Below are 15,050 nucleotides of genomic sequence, written 5' to 3' on the forward strand. Positions count from 1 at the left end.
CTTCCCACAACAGCCCAGACGACCAAGACAGCAATCATGTGACAGCTCGTGACGTGCACGAGCGTATGAGGTCTACAAATATTTCTTGCAGATGTCCAGCTGAAAGCAACAAATCTTGCAGCGAACGATTCGTGGGAAATGGCACACAAAGGCCTCGCTATTTGGACTTTTGCTTCTCTGTTTTGCTTAGCAGCAGCTGCTGAGAGTAATGGGAAGCCAAATGTGATAATCATGCTGATGGACGATGTGAGTTTCTGTATTAAAATGGGGAAAATCCTACAAGTTGTTTTAAACTTTAAATGCATGGCCTAAACTTACTAGCTGCAATAGGTTCCAATAGCCTTCATCGTTGTCATGTTTTTTATTTAAATTTATTTCAGTATGGCTGTGAGCAGTTATAACATTTTATTAGTATAATTGTTATTTTTATTATTATGTCACGTGACGTTGATTGCCATAGGTCACGTGACGTGTAGCAGCTCTCATAAACTCTCATGTGATTTGCTTACAATCGTTCTAGAAATAATCAGAATAGAAACAACAGAACTATGCCCCTAACCCTAAAAACATTATAGCAGCTGCTCCAGTAGCTGCTGTAATAGGCCATTTCCGAGTTGCTGTGAACCTCATTATGAAAGCGAGGCTAAGTGCAAAGTTTATATTATTAGCATTTTTTTTTCATGGAAAAAACAGTTTTTATTATGAAACTTAGTTGTTATTCATATGCAAACAAAACTAATTTTCATATGAAAAGCTTTTGCACTTAGCCTCACTTTCATTATGAGGTTCACAGCAACTCAGAAATATTTGCCTATTGCAAGCTTATGAGAGCTGATACATGATTACATCCTGAGGATCAGGAATCACTCGTCATAGTTTTTTTTTCTTTCAAGATTGTGGGTGCACACGACAAGAAATGGAGGGATCCACGCTCCATGCTTCAACTTTAGCATTGCAGATCTTAACAATTTGCAACATCTTTGATGGTGTAATTTTTTGGCAGACAAATGACATGACTCAGATATTTAAAAACTGATTTTGAATTTGGAAGTCTGTCAATTTTGAGTGGAGGTAAAGAGGTTCAAAGTTGTCTAACATCATATAAATTTCCTGCAGCAGCAATTTTAGATTGCTTGCCCCTTAACCAAGAAAAATGATGACTTAATTCTCACCGTCTATATTAAGCTGGCTTAACAGCTTCATATATACAGGTGCAACATGGGATAAGAATAAATTATTCAATGAGAACCTTTGAAGTAAGCTTCATGGAAGCTTGATCACTTAAGGATGGTGCCTAATTTTGTTACTGCGCATACGTTTTGCGCATCTCAAGATACTCGAGTTTCCAATGGGTGGTGCCTACTAATACAGCCTGGATATTTTTGCGCAGTTTGAAACTATGTGGAGAAAGAATAACTTAATAGTAAGTGCTCCTGGTATCTAAGAAGAAAATTTGGGGTAACCTTGCATTAATGTCAGAGATAAAAAAAAGCTTCAATTTTGGACAAAACGCCATACATTTCTTTGTATTTTACTGCTTTTTAGAATTATTGTTGCTTAATTATCTCCAAAAAGTGTGTGGTTACCCCCAGATTTCTTTTTGGATTTCATTAGTCCTTGCATGCTAAGATCTGCTTTCCCCGCATAGTCGTAAACCAAACAAAAATACTTCTTTATTGGTAGGCACCGTCCTTAAGGTGAAAGTTTCTGGCTACAATCAAATGTCTGTAGAGAGGGGAGAGGGGCGCGGGGGGCTAAGGATAAACGCAACATGGTATCAGTATGAACTATTAGTGATTGAATGTCCTGTATTCTGATAATCTTCCAGTTTGCAGCAAGTATATCCAATATAATATAATTATCTGCTTGTTTATAAATAATTTTTTTCTTTTTGTTTGTTTGGTTGTTCTTGAATGCAATCCAGATGGGATGGGGTGACTTGGGTATATTTGGCCACCCAGCAAAAGAGACGCCCAATCTGGACAGGATGGCAACTGAAGGATTGCTCTTCCCTGATTTCTACACTGGTAATCCATTGTGCTCTCCATGTAAGTTATTACCTTGCTGAGGGCTATTCTCATTATGAATATGATATGTCAATATGGTCACTTTGATGGACTGTCTGTTGTCCAACAGCTACAATGCACTTAGTTATTAAATAGATGGCAGTCAACAGTTGGCCAATAGTGTCATATCAATGAGCGTTTTTGGCCGCTGAGATTTTCATCTCGCTCGAGATCTTGGCCTAGATGAAAACCTTGGCAGCCAAAAACACAGCGAGATTAGTGGCTAGATCTCGCGGCCAAAAACTACCAACAACCAACCAAGGTAATTCAGAAATCATGTACTTGAAGGGCTGAGAGCATGACCGTTTCATGTCAAATTTTAGGCTGAATTTTCATTTTGCTTATCTGCCATGTGTTTTTTGACTGGTTTATGCTTAGTTTTTGAGAAAAATGAGGCCAAAATAATATAGCTTGAGCAAAAGAAAATCAAAGAAAGTCTAAGTGGAACAACATCTGCATGGACACTTTATTGGATCAAAAAAACACGGCGTGATGAGCATTCTTTGAAATTGAAGGCAACATGCAAAAATTCAGGTACTTTAGAGCAAAACAAAAAAATGACCTAAAATTTGATATCAAACAGTTATTTTTAATTTGCTCCGAGCCCTTCAATAAATAATTGTTAATTAAGTAGAGGAAACTGAGATGCAATAATAGTAGGTTGACAGTATTATCAAGCTGATCGAGTTACACGACTGTATAAATTATGTGCATTTTTTACTGCACTTCTATCTCAACAGCACGTGCAGCATTGCTAACTGGACGTCTTCCAATTCGTAATGGGTTTTACACAACAAATGCCCATGCCAGAAATGGTGAGTAATCCAGCAACAGTAAATCACACCCACTGTTAATTTGACAATGTCGACAATGTCCGGTTAAATTTCCATTTCAGAGACCACTGTCTGTAAATTGAGAGTCCACTAAAAGTTTTAAACTGTCAGTCTCAGCTGTGTTTAGTGTCATTTCAATGGCCATTAAAATATTACTTTGTACAGTAACAATTGATGCAAACATTAAAAAGTTCTGTTACTGTGAAACTTAGAAAACCATGAATGCTTAGAATTATTGATTCCTGTTTGATTTACTGATATTCTGTGACCAATCAGCGGCAAAATCAATAACCACAGGAAAAAAACACAAATCACAACACAACTCAAATATTTGACAAAGAACCTTAGTTTGTTTAAAGTGCACCTAACTCCAAAATTTTTTTCACTTAATAAATAAATATTTGCACCTGTTTGAAACGCATTGAGCCTTTTTGCGATAAACTGACCCCCATCAAAAAATCTCAGGGAAAAACAAAAAATATGAAATATTAAAGTTGTAAAACCTAAAAGATGAAGGTGATGGAAGCATGACAAAACAACACAAATGAGTTACAGTTCAATTTAACATTTCTATTGCCTAGTTCCTGTACAGCTTTATCCCAGGCCCTCATGGTCAATTTGTTTTGGTGACATAACCATGTGATCCGAAATGGATTGACCGTGATGAAAAACAGAGAGAGGCCTAGAAGCTTAGGCAAATGTTTATAGATGTCCGCACCCATTTTATTGTCATGAAGCGATTTACAAAATGACCGTTCTCATGGTAAAATTGAGCAGAAATAGATTCCAGGTCCCGCTCTGGCCTTACTACTGCCACAGTTCGTCTCATTGTAATGCATTTACATAATGTAAGAAACAAAACCAATTCGCTCCTGTCAGAGAATTCACTTTCAAACATGTTTCAGTCGTCAGCTTTTGAAGCCTGTTACCACAAGGAACTGGGATTTTTTTGCAAACAGATGCTCAATTCTATGCATGATGAAGTCGTAAATATTCTGTACTGGCAATTTTGGTTACTTTATTGGTTGTCAACTTCATGAGGATGCAGCTCTTCAAACCCTCAAACTATTTTGGTCACAAAGAGAACTGCTTGTATCACATCATGTTGGTTTATGGTAAGAAACTGTAAAGCCATTCCTCATAATTTGTGGTGCATTTTATCATAATGAACATTTCAGGTTGGTTTATAACTTTAATTTGACATTGAGGGGGTCAGTTGGGGGGGGGGGGTGGGCTCAGTAGGGGATCAGTGTTTTGTCGAAACCCAAGTTAAACAGGAAATTGCTTTCAGAGTACCTTGAAAAAAATTATTTGAGAAATACACAGGGCGGATGTTCCTTTTCTGGCTGTGACTTTTTGTTTGATTCATGCTATCCATCATCACAGGTTACACTCCACAAAACATTGTTGGAGGAATTCAGGATGGTGAGGTTCTCTTACCAAAGCTTCTTAAATCTGAAGGGTACTTCAACAAAATAGTTGGCAAATGGTGAGTCATCAGTTTAATGTGTGTCATTGTTCATAAATAACAAATAGATATAAGTACTAGCTGTGCCAAAGTAGAGTAGCAATTTGCTTGTGCGATTGTGCTTATTTGCAATGGCAGTGAAGTGACTCAATCATAGAGTCAGGATTCCAAGTTATTGGTTCTTGGATACTGTAACCCTTTTTCCCCCTGCTCAGGGTTGATTCTGTAGGTGGTGGCTCAAGATTATTATTTTTCCACCTTAGATCTTAAAATTAAAGTAGTTTCCTCTTCTAGAAGACACTTCTCTTGGGTAATTTTGGCCTTTTCATCTTCTTTTCTTTTTCACAAAGAAAGGTGTTACTCACAGATTCAGGCAAGGTACCTAAATTAACAAGTACAAACATTGCCCATTACTGAAAATTGAAAATGATACTTGTGGTTAAAACCTCTAATAATTGCAAAAGGAGAAGGTAAAAGAATCATTGCTGGTTACAAAAAGAACAGAGGCCAATGAGAGGTTGTGTGTTGATTATCAGCAACTGAATATATGACTCTAGGTAGTTTTTCCACTTTAGAATTTGCTGCTGTCTGATGGCAATTGATGATGGATTTAACCACCCAAGAAAAGCTGTACACATTTCTGTCTCACTGGCCTTTAAGGCCACTGAGACCAAAATAATGTCATTTGTTAAGACGTACAAGAAAGGGATTTTATATATTAATTTTGTTTTTGCCTTTCATAATGGTAATGAATTGTAAATTATGAGTGATTGTCTGCATTAGATGAAATTTATTTAATTTGTATCTTTTCTGTAGGCATCTTGGCCATCAACCTCAGTTTTTACCTTTAAAGCATGGATTTGATGAATGGTTTGGTGCTCCCAACTGTCATTTTGGTCCATATGATAATGTCCATACCCCTAATATTCCCATTTACAGAGATAATAAGATGGTTGGCAGGTGAGACTTGAAATCCTACCAAGAGTTGAAAGAGTTGAAGTGACAGAGAATGCAAAATCAATTAGCAAGAGAAATGTGAATTGACATGCTGGATTTGTTATCTTTTGTCATTTTTTAGATTCTTAATTGTTAAAAATAAGTGTAACTTGAAGTTTTGTAAATAAGACTTTTTGAAGCATTCTGTAAAGTCCTTTTGGCAATGTATTGGCAATTTTTGACTCAGGGAGTACTAGTAGGTTTAAATCCTTTTTTCTTAGCATTATGCGCAGATCCATTCAAACCTTCAACACCCCCCCCCCCCCCTCCTCTTCCGCCCAAATCAGTGCACATGTATCTTTAGTTGACAATTGCCGTTCCCTAGGAGTTGAGCATTTGGCACAAAAGGCCTTCTAGAGGGTGGGAGATTTGATTTTCACCAAGTTATGGGGTATAGGGATTTTGAATCTTTCTCCTTGTCTGGTGGAAAATGGTGCACTCATGCATAGTTGTATAGGGGGGGGGGGGGGGGGGTGTCACTTGTGGAAGCCATTGGCTTGCCAAAAAAGGGTCTCCACAAACTCTGTAGGGTTTCTGAAGGTATAGATATATAAATAGAAAATATGATTGAATGTTTTGAACCAATTTCCAAATAGTGAACCAAAAATTGAAAATATATGTTTTTGGGGAAGGGCATCTGATTGTCAAATTTGGCACTAGGGTAGGGCATTTGAATGCCTGTTTGGTCCTGCGGGGCAGGAATTCAAACAAGCCAATTTTCAAAAGTTTGAATACCCGGGGAGGGGGGATGTTGAAGTTTTGACAGAATCTGCAGACAGTGGAGAACTGTATAGCAGTGTGGGTTGAAAAATTCAAATATTCAAATTCAAATTAAACTTTGTTACATCTGTAAAGCTCTACCAAAACACATCTTAAAAGTAAACTTGTAATGCTGTCCTATTAATATCTCAAGCTGTTTTGTAAGTCTGTTGCTCTTTAGGCCTTCTGGAAACTCCTGTAAAGAATTCATTCAAATACAAACTAAGGATAAACATCTTTTTAATCAATCGATCAATCAATCAATAGACTTTATTTATCCACAGTAGAAATTAAAGCTAGAAAGCTGTCATATGGGGCTGTGCTAAAAAGAAAAAGATAAAAATACAAAACTACTAATATTATCATCATAAAATCAGTAACTAATTTACATACTACAATATTACAAGTAATTGAAATGCCTTGGAGCTGGTACTGGGAGGCTAAATAGTACACTGTTCTCTGCAACAAGACAATGTAATATTTATTAATAATCATACTTTTCTACTATTAAATTTGTCACTAATTGTTTTTGTTCTTGTTTTTAATTATTTAGATATTATCAACAGTTCCCCATAAATAGGAAAACAGGAGAATCCAACCTGACTCAAATATACACAGAGGTATGTTCAAGACATTGTACATCACATGAGTATAGGCCTGACATTCTCCCCTTGATGAAGTGATTTTAAGGCCACAGGTTATTCAGAAAATGAGTTTGGACTCAATCAAATCAATGGTGGTTGGTTCCATGAAACGAGGTACTTGAATTTTTTTCAGTGGATTTTTCCACAAGAGCAGATGAAAGCTACTGTGGAACTAGTTCAGCTTTGAAATTCATGAAAGCAAAAAAAAGTTAGTGTCACTCCTCAGAAACCACAAATCAACTAACTGGGCATTACATGTATTGTTTAAGATTGTTTGTTTATTGTGCTTAATTTAGGAAGCCCTTGATTTTATTGAGGCACAAGCCAAGACTGAGAAGCCATTCTTTTTATACTGGGCCCCAGACTCTACTCATACACCAGTCTATGCTTCAGCAAGATTCCTTGGAACTAGTCAGAGAGGACGGTAAGTAAATTGAAAAATCCTTACCTTTAACGTATTTAACACTCAGACGGCCTGTGTTAATTTAAAAGGCAGGCTAGGCTCAGCTATGGGTATATAAATCTTGTTAGACTTGCCTAAAGTCATCTCCTTATGCATTGAAAAGAATGTCTTGTTATGCGCCGGACTGAACACCCAAGAAAGTCTTAAGTCTTCTCTCGATACAGAGGTTCTTTCCTGTTTGCACACATGCTTTCTTTTCTTAATAATATTAATATTTTTTTTTCAAAATGTTTTCATGAAGAACATGTTGTTACAGGGGTGGGAGATGTGAGAGGGCTACATGGTGTAACTATATGTCATCTGCAACAGTTTTTAAGGTGGTTTAGTCTGAGAAATAGTTTAAATTCAAGGGGTCACTTCATAAGGTTTTAAATAATTAAGTCATAAATGTCAGAGTTTCAATGAGCCTCGTGTTTTCACATCTACCCAATTAGCCAAAGAGTACTCTCCCCATCCCCTCTCTTTGCTGCCACCCAGGCTCCCTCCAATTGGGCAAAGGGATAATGGCGAGTTCACTCCTCAAGTAATATTTCAGCTGATTTCAGTAACTCATTGCTGTCAGGTATGGAGATGCGGTGAGGGAATTGGATGACAGTGTTGGAAGGGTTCTTCAAAAATTACAAGATCTTGGCATAGCTAACAATACCTTTGTGTTCTTTACATCTGACAATGGAGCAGCTTTGACTTCAGAGGTCAGAGGTGAGATACATGAAAGCACAGAACAATAAATAAAGTGATGGAAATCCTATCAGTTGCTTCTGTTCAAAATGGCAGTCACGACTTGGAAATCTTCTATGAATAATTTGCTTGGGTTGCATTCAATTGAAGCAAAATGCTGTTAGATTTCTCATTTTAGGTGAATTTGGGAAGACGTATATCCGCAAACTTTCGCTGTAACCCAGTAACCCCTAAAACCTCTTATGAAAGATTTCTAGTAATCATTGTATGTATTCCTATTCCGGAATAGGATCAATCGAATGCACCCTTAGTTTGTCACTGCTATAAGCTTCAGTCTATTATAGTTCCCTGTAGGTTTAAATCTGACTGGCCAGCATGTTATACGTCAATCTTGTGTTTATTTTTATGCATTTTACTTATTTATTTGATAATTTTTTATTAATATCGCTGGATTTTTTAAAACTGCTTTGCTTTGAAAGTCCTGCGTCTTTGTCTCAAGTACGGTGCGAATCATCTTTTGTCGTTCAAAAACTTTCTCTAATGTCGCCAATGTAAATAGGTAAGGTGGTGTAGCCCATTTTTCCCTCTCCTCTCTTCTTTGTCCTTTCGTCTCTCTTTCGTATCACAAAAAGTGCTCAAGTTTTTACCAGCAACCTTTCAATTGTCGGCATCCGTAAATCCCTTAGGAGATTATGGATATGCACCTGGAACATGTGAGTGTCTTGTTCAGTCTTGTTCAATAATTCCGCTAGATTTACTTATATTTTTTTTGTTATTTAGGTGGAAGTAATGGTCCATTTCTTTGTGGAAAAGAAACAACTTTTGAAGGTGGAATGAGAGAACCATCAATCGCCTGGTGGCCAGGCAGGATTAAGCCAGGCCAGGTAACTGATAGGCCAACCATTCTCAGTAACTGAGTTTGTTAATTTGCAGTACTTGAAATTACCAGTTGAAAGACTTGGTCAAAAAGCTATACACTATGTGGAAATTTGGTCAGGAAATCCAGATTGCTCAAGATAAGCTTTAATTTGACCAAAGGACTCATTATCGTGTGAGAAACATAGTTCTGTGTCTATTTTTTTTTTAACCTTGAGGCTTCAAATCGAAGAATTGGCCTGACTTTTTCCTGATTTAAATAAATCAGTGGAATCAAAAAAATACCAAACTGCATTGGATTCAAGGAACCATTCTAACGATCAAGCTATCATCAAATGTCATTGTTTCGGTAGGGTTGAGGATTTTAGAGTCGTGACTATCTGTTTCTTGAGAATGATGTGTTATTCAGTCATGCACTGAAACAGGTACACTTAGAAAAAAGAAACGCCGTTCTGCCACAGTAGACCTGCACCCTTCAAAAGCTCTATTTTTACTGGACCCTGATAACTTGCAGCTGCATTGTTTTTCAAGGCTAGGAACATTGATGTGTTGTTCGTTCTTTTGTTTTCTTGACCAACCCTGTAAGACGTTGCAAACGGTACAGGTCACTCCTTGCTACCAACAGGAGTGGAGCCGGTGACCTTCTAAATTAGTAGTGCGGATGCTCTACCTCTGAGCTACAGGAAGCTCGAAGTTCATGTGTCACAGACTAAATAACACGTCGTTCCTCGTATATACCATCACATTCATTCCATTCCATTCTTCTTTTTTACTTTGCCAAAACGTAAGAGTTAGCTTGGAAATCTATACTTGATGATTGTTTCCTGAGCTGATTGTTTTGTATTACTCTGTCTCTTGGTAGGTTAGTCATCAGCTTGGCACAGTCATGGACCTGTTTACAACAGCAATATTATTAGCAGGAGCTAAGCCACCTGCAAACAAACTGATTGATGGCATTGATCTCAGGCCAGCTCTTTTTAATCAGAGCATAAATGACAGGTACTTTCGTTTAACTTTCAATCAATCGTCAGTAACTCACTTTACTCAAAATTTCGTAAAGTTGGGAGGGTGTTGTTTCAAGTTAGTCTCATCATCATGTCGTTCCTTTACGCAAGAAACTTGTCTCTGTGTCGAGCGATTTTTTTCTTAAAAGTCCCGTAAACTAGTTTTCGTACACAGTGTTTCGTAATGTTTAAAAAACGAGCAGGAGTGTCTTATCGGGTTTAAAACCACGAGACGCAGCCTCGATAAAACATGTGCTGGAAAAGCGTGTGTCAAGAGAGTTCGTAACAATTATGCTTTTGTGAACGTTGAAATTTGCATACAAGAAAAACACTGCATACTAATGAGGAGTGTTTTATCAGCTGATAAAACACCGCATACTAATAAGGAAGGGGTTTATCGATATAAAGTCACTGTATTATCGACTATTTGATAGGTCAATGGGCTTATGAATTATTATACCAGGCGATGAAATATAATGCCAGGCGATCAGGGATATCGCCGTTCCCCGACTGTCCTGGCCACATTTTTGCCAACTCTAGAAAACACTAAATCCTAGACTCGATCATCCCGGTTGGTCGTAGTGGGTGTGGTGGGAAGGGGCTAATCTAGTTCTCGCCCCTCCTTTTCTCCGAGAGCTTGCTCGCAGGCTACGAATAATCGGGAGCGTTTCTCTGTTCGACACGTCCCGAATGTCTGCGCTGATCAGCCAGCATTCCCAACATACCGGCAAAATCTTGGAGGGCTGTGAAATATCAAAATCTCCAATCGTCTGGGATTACCCGATAATAACTACTTTATAAAAACCGAGTACTAACTGAGGCCTTGCCGTATTGACCGAGCGATAGCGAGGTCAATACGGCTAGGCCGAGGTTTGAGATTTTCCCGTAACGACTTAACGGTCTAGGTTATTAAGTTGTTTATTATATGGCTTTCTTTATAAGGAAAAAAAGCATTTCAGTTCAAGCCTAACCCTAATTTGCATAATCCGTAATCGGTCCGTGAGCATTACGGGTGATGCCCCGCTCTGATCTCGGCCTTAGCCAGTAAGAGCACGCGATATATCGGCAACAACTGAAGCCTTAGCCATATAATGAATGAAATGTGGGCCTTATACTGGAGAAAGTGGTGCACGTTGTTGACCAACCTAGTAAAGAAAAATTAACCCAAACAAACGCGAAATTATTTTGAGGGCTCAGTTGAAAACTCGTCCATCACACCACTAATAGATTGCGAGTAGTCTCTCTTGCTCGAAAATCCGCGCGGAAAAACGTAAAAAACTGAGCGAGCACGATATTCGAGGGGAGAGTGGTGCAGTTCCTCGAATATCGTGCTCGCTCAGTTTTTTGCGTCTTCCCCCACGGATTTTCGAGCACAAGAAATACTGCTCGTAGTCTACACTACTAGCTAAGCCAGGGAGAGGCAATGCTTATAAAAAGCTAGCTAATACAAGTTTAACTTCTGTTGTGCTTTTTCAGATCTGTATTTTTCTATCGTGGTAACGAGATGATGGCAATCAGAAATGGCTTGTACAAAGCACATTATTGGACCTGGGCTAACAGCTGGACTGAATTTCGTGTAAGGTGCACAATTTCTAAGTAGTGTTTCTAATGGCAAGCACATTAAGCTGTCGAGAAACCCTTAAAAGGACCGTAATGTTTAATAGTAATAACAATAAATGCTTTATTTAAACTGGAACTTATGATGATCTATCAGCATTGTAAGTATGTTGGTCTTAACAAGATGTTCAGTGGTAAAAAATAGATGGGTCTAATTGCAAATATTTTATAATTGCAATTTATAAAATGCATAGTTTCAAGGTTAAAATCTATAAGAAATTTAACAGAACGCTTATGGTTCAGAATGATCCCCTCAGGCTGTCTTGACGCATAGTTTGCTTGTCTCGATATAGCTCTTATTTTGCCCTGAGAAACATACAAGGGCGGCAAACTAAATCGGGTTTCGGTCACAATTGTTTTAGCGTGCTGTTAGATTAGGGCCGGAGACAACCATTTTCTGTTTTTGATTCTGATGCCTCCCAAGCTTGTTAATGAGTTTTTCATGGAGAATGGAGAAATCCGAAGTGAAATTCTTTTCAGTACATTTAGTTGATTCCGGTAAGTTGCTTGCCGCAAAACATTTCTTTCTTGGGATGTGAAAGTTCGCTGTCTTTCGAACGTCCATTCATTCTTACTCTTTATTCGACTACAGCGGCTGGAGAAATTAAATCTTTTCTTGTATGTCTTCTCAACTTTTAGGCACATGTTCAGTCCTTATCTCAAAAGCTAAATTCTTGTTACGATTGACGTCTGTTTCGTTTTGTTATCTTGAAGAAAATTATTCTTGTGACGTGAGACGACAAGTCTAGAAAGGCTAGTTGTAGCCTATTGTTGTTATTCAGTTTACGCTCTCTATCATATTTGTTTTATATTTCTGTTCAGTTATGTATTGTTGTAACCCACCGATTAGCTTTCCGCGCATTCTCATTGGACAAACACGTCACGTGGTACACGTGATAAACCAAACATACGTCAGTCTACTCCCCACCGACGCAGCACCACAGTTTTTTTAAAGAACTAACCCCCTTACTCAAAATTCCAAAGTTGCACTCGAAGCTTCGCGTCTCGACCAATAGTTCATTTTCGGGTAATCTTTCAGCTTTGTGCATTATTCTCTGATATACCAGTCGCCTGAAGGGTTTATTTACTAATTATTTTAACAATAACATATTCGTCGATCAGAAGTGTTTTATGACTTTTCTGTTTTATATCTCCGGCACAGAGAGGAGTGAATTTCTGTCGGGGTGAGAATGTCACGGGTGTGACTACGCACGAACAGATGAACTACACATCATCTCCTGTTCTGTTTCATCTGGGGCGGGACCCTGGAGAAAAATATCCCATCAGGTACAATAAACTTAAAAAGGGAAGTGTACAAGGATCTTGGCCTTTTTGGTGAATATAGTGCAACAATACCTTAGCTTAGTTACAATGTAATTCAAAAACATCGGGAGAAATCAGCTGAATAAATTCTTGAAAGGAACCAAAAAATTTACCATCACTTTTATTCCATAGCACATATGCCACACATTGGCATTCAAATCCTAGCATTCAGGATGTTTGTCCCATGAATATAGTTTAATGGCCTTCGCTCTCACGAGTCTCCTGTAGCTCAGTGGTAGAGCATCCAAACTAGTAATCGGAAGGTCAGAGGTTCGACTCCTGATAGGAGCACTCGGATTTCCCTTTTTTCGAGTTTGCCTGTGTCACTCACTGAATAATACATCATTCTAACCCGTGATCTGCTCTAGCACACTTTGGAAACGAAAATGCGAGAACTTGAAAAAAGGTAGCCGAAGAGCTGTCGAAACATGTTTTCAAAAAGCAAAACTTAACAAAAAAAAAACAGCACTCGAAATGTGTAAAACGCACATTGTAGACCAAACTAAATTAACTAATATGTCTTATTTAGGTTCAATCGATATCGCCATTCATAAGTCCCCATGTGGGGCGCTTTAGGCTTCTCTCAGCGGTATTCATTTCGGCATCAGTTCTTGATCGATGTGGGAATGAGCAAAAAAGCGTTCTTTTGCGATTATTTTGGGGGGAAATTGCTCTCGCGCGTTGGTTAGAGTGAAAATTGCAAAATTAAAAGCGTCAGATGAGAACTTATTTTAGCACGGTTTTTGTTGTCTATGAAAATGTCTACACACATACTCACTATTCCCAAAATAAAATAAGATTACGCAGTGTACGCTCTAATAAGGAGGGCAATATGATAAATGAGCATACTAATTATTTCTCTACAAATGTTCAAATGACAGATCGTCTACTCCGGAGTACAAAGAAGTCATGGCTGGTATTAGGAAATTAGTCTTCGAACACAAGTCCAGCCTAGTGGCAGGCGAACCTCAGTTTAACATGTGTGATCCGGCTGTGATGGTAAGTAAACAGTAAGAACGTTATTTACAGCATGGTCAGGCTGAGCCTGTTAACCATCCATATTAGACGTCGTACGATGACGTAACCTGCCTGGCAGGCGCTAGAAAGGGGAAGGGAGAAGGGGAATCGGGCGCGCGCGACGCGCGGGGAGCCTTTCCCTTCTCCCTCACTCCTCTCGCGCGTAGTGCGCGCACGATTCCCTTTCTCCCTTGTCTTTTCTAGCGCCTGCCACGCAGGCTAACGATGACGAGAAACAGTTTACAAGTGACTGTTTTTGGAATGCTCATCAATGTTTAAACTACCCGCAGTCAAAGATTCAAGAGTGAGGGAGGTACTCGCTTTTGATGCTAACCGCGTCAACAAGTTAGAAGTCGATTGTTCCGGAGTGTTAAAAAATCTCGGTCCCCTGGGTGTTATTTTCTCAGACAAAAGGGGTGGGGGAATCTCCTCTATAGATCTGCCACTGGAGTTCCTTCCTATTCGTAAGTATTTTAGAGCAGTTTTCAATCGAATGCCGAAAGTTATTTCGCGTTTTGCTTTACTTCGCGTTTACAAAACTTGGGTGACGCTACTTTTTCAACCATTGAACTGAGTAAAATCATACCAATCGTGATTTGGTCGCACGCGTTTTTCCGCTCTTGGCGCCGGCTACAAGTATTCAGTTTGCTTCCGCGTCTTCTGATTCGTTCATTGAGTGTCGTGAAACCGTAAAGTAATTACTCCGGCCAACCACAGCAGACGTTAACAGGGCAACAACCAATCAGAATCCGAAGCAAATACATGTAGCCGGCGCCAGGCGCGGGAAAACGCGTACGAGTAAGTCACGATTGGTTTTGGTTTTGCTTCTAATTGGTTGAGAAAATGGCACAAGTTTTTCTGACCAATCACAGAGCGTATAGTAAAGCAAAACCAAGGCAAACGCTAAATTATTTATGACACTCGACTGAAAAGCGCTCTATATGGCCAACTGTGTTTCTGTTCCACAGAACTGGGCACCTGCTGGGTGTGAAGAGCTTGGTGATTGCCTGAAGGCGCCGCCGTCACATCCTACGAAATGCTTCTGGCCTCACTGAACTGAAGCTTACAGAACCGAACTGCAGTCAACGTTGTTGGACTTAAGTTTCCACTTGCCTTGTTGCTGTCGGAAATTAACCAAATATAAATGTAGTTGTAATATAAAATACAGTCGGGAAATAAATACAATTATCATTCGATGTATTTTTTCTCTCCTTTTCATTGGCCTTATTCCAGTAGTTTAACGGTTTACTCAACATTGTACTGGTTGAATTCAAAATATCGTATCAATTTGGACCACAGACGAACC

General features: G+C 38.8%; 1 protein-coding gene across 2 annotated transcripts; it reads left to right on the forward strand.

Moving 5' to 3' along the window:
* Positions 1–10: 10 nt before the first annotated feature.
* On the forward strand, positions 11–14,944 carry LOC146477967 (N-acetylgalactosamine-6-sulfatase-like). Of its 2 annotated transcripts, none has more exons than XM_085112647.1 (14): positions 11–246; positions 1,925–2,048; positions 2,807–2,881; positions 4,286–4,388; positions 5,184–5,327; positions 6,676–6,742; positions 7,063–7,190; positions 7,792–7,928; positions 8,688–8,791; positions 9,646–9,782; positions 11,264–11,363; positions 12,567–12,691; positions 13,609–13,737; positions 14,713–14,944. In XM_085112647.1, exons 1-14 carry the CDS (start codon positions 139–141, stop codon positions 14,753–14,755), a joined length of 1,524 nt encoding a protein of 507 aa, XP_084968773.1. In that variant the 5' UTR covers positions 11–138; the 3' UTR covers positions 14,756–14,944. The 2 variants fall into 2 exon arrangements, with proteins under 2 accessions (XP_084968773.1, XP_084968772.1); XM_085112646.1 differs by having other exon boundaries at positions 14–246; positions 13,609–13,726.
* Positions 14,945–15,050: the final 106 nt, after the last annotated feature.

This window comes from Pavona decussata, unplaced genomic scaffold, assembly GCF_977016875.1.
Source record: "Pavona decussata unplaced genomic scaffold, jaPavDecu1.1 SCAFFOLD_67, whole genome shotgun sequence".
NCBI lineage: Eukaryota > Metazoa > Cnidaria > Anthozoa > Scleractinia > Agariciidae > Pavona > Pavona decussata.

What these genes read in the sequence shown, in the direction of transcription:
- LOC146477967 (XM_085112646.1), top strand. Translation starts at nt 139, where the DNA reads ATGGCACACAAAGGCCTCGCTATTTGGACTTTTGCTTCTCTGTTTTGC. An exon ending in AAATGCCCATGCCAGAAATG is followed by an intron (nt 2,882 to 4,285) that starts GTGAGTAATCCA and finishes CCATCATCACAG; the next exon opens with GTTACACTCCACAAAACATT. An exon ending in GATAATAAGATGGTTGGCAG is followed by an intron (nt 5,328 to 6,675) that starts GTGAGACTTGAA and finishes TTAATTATTTAG; the next exon opens with ATATTATCAACAGTTCCCCA.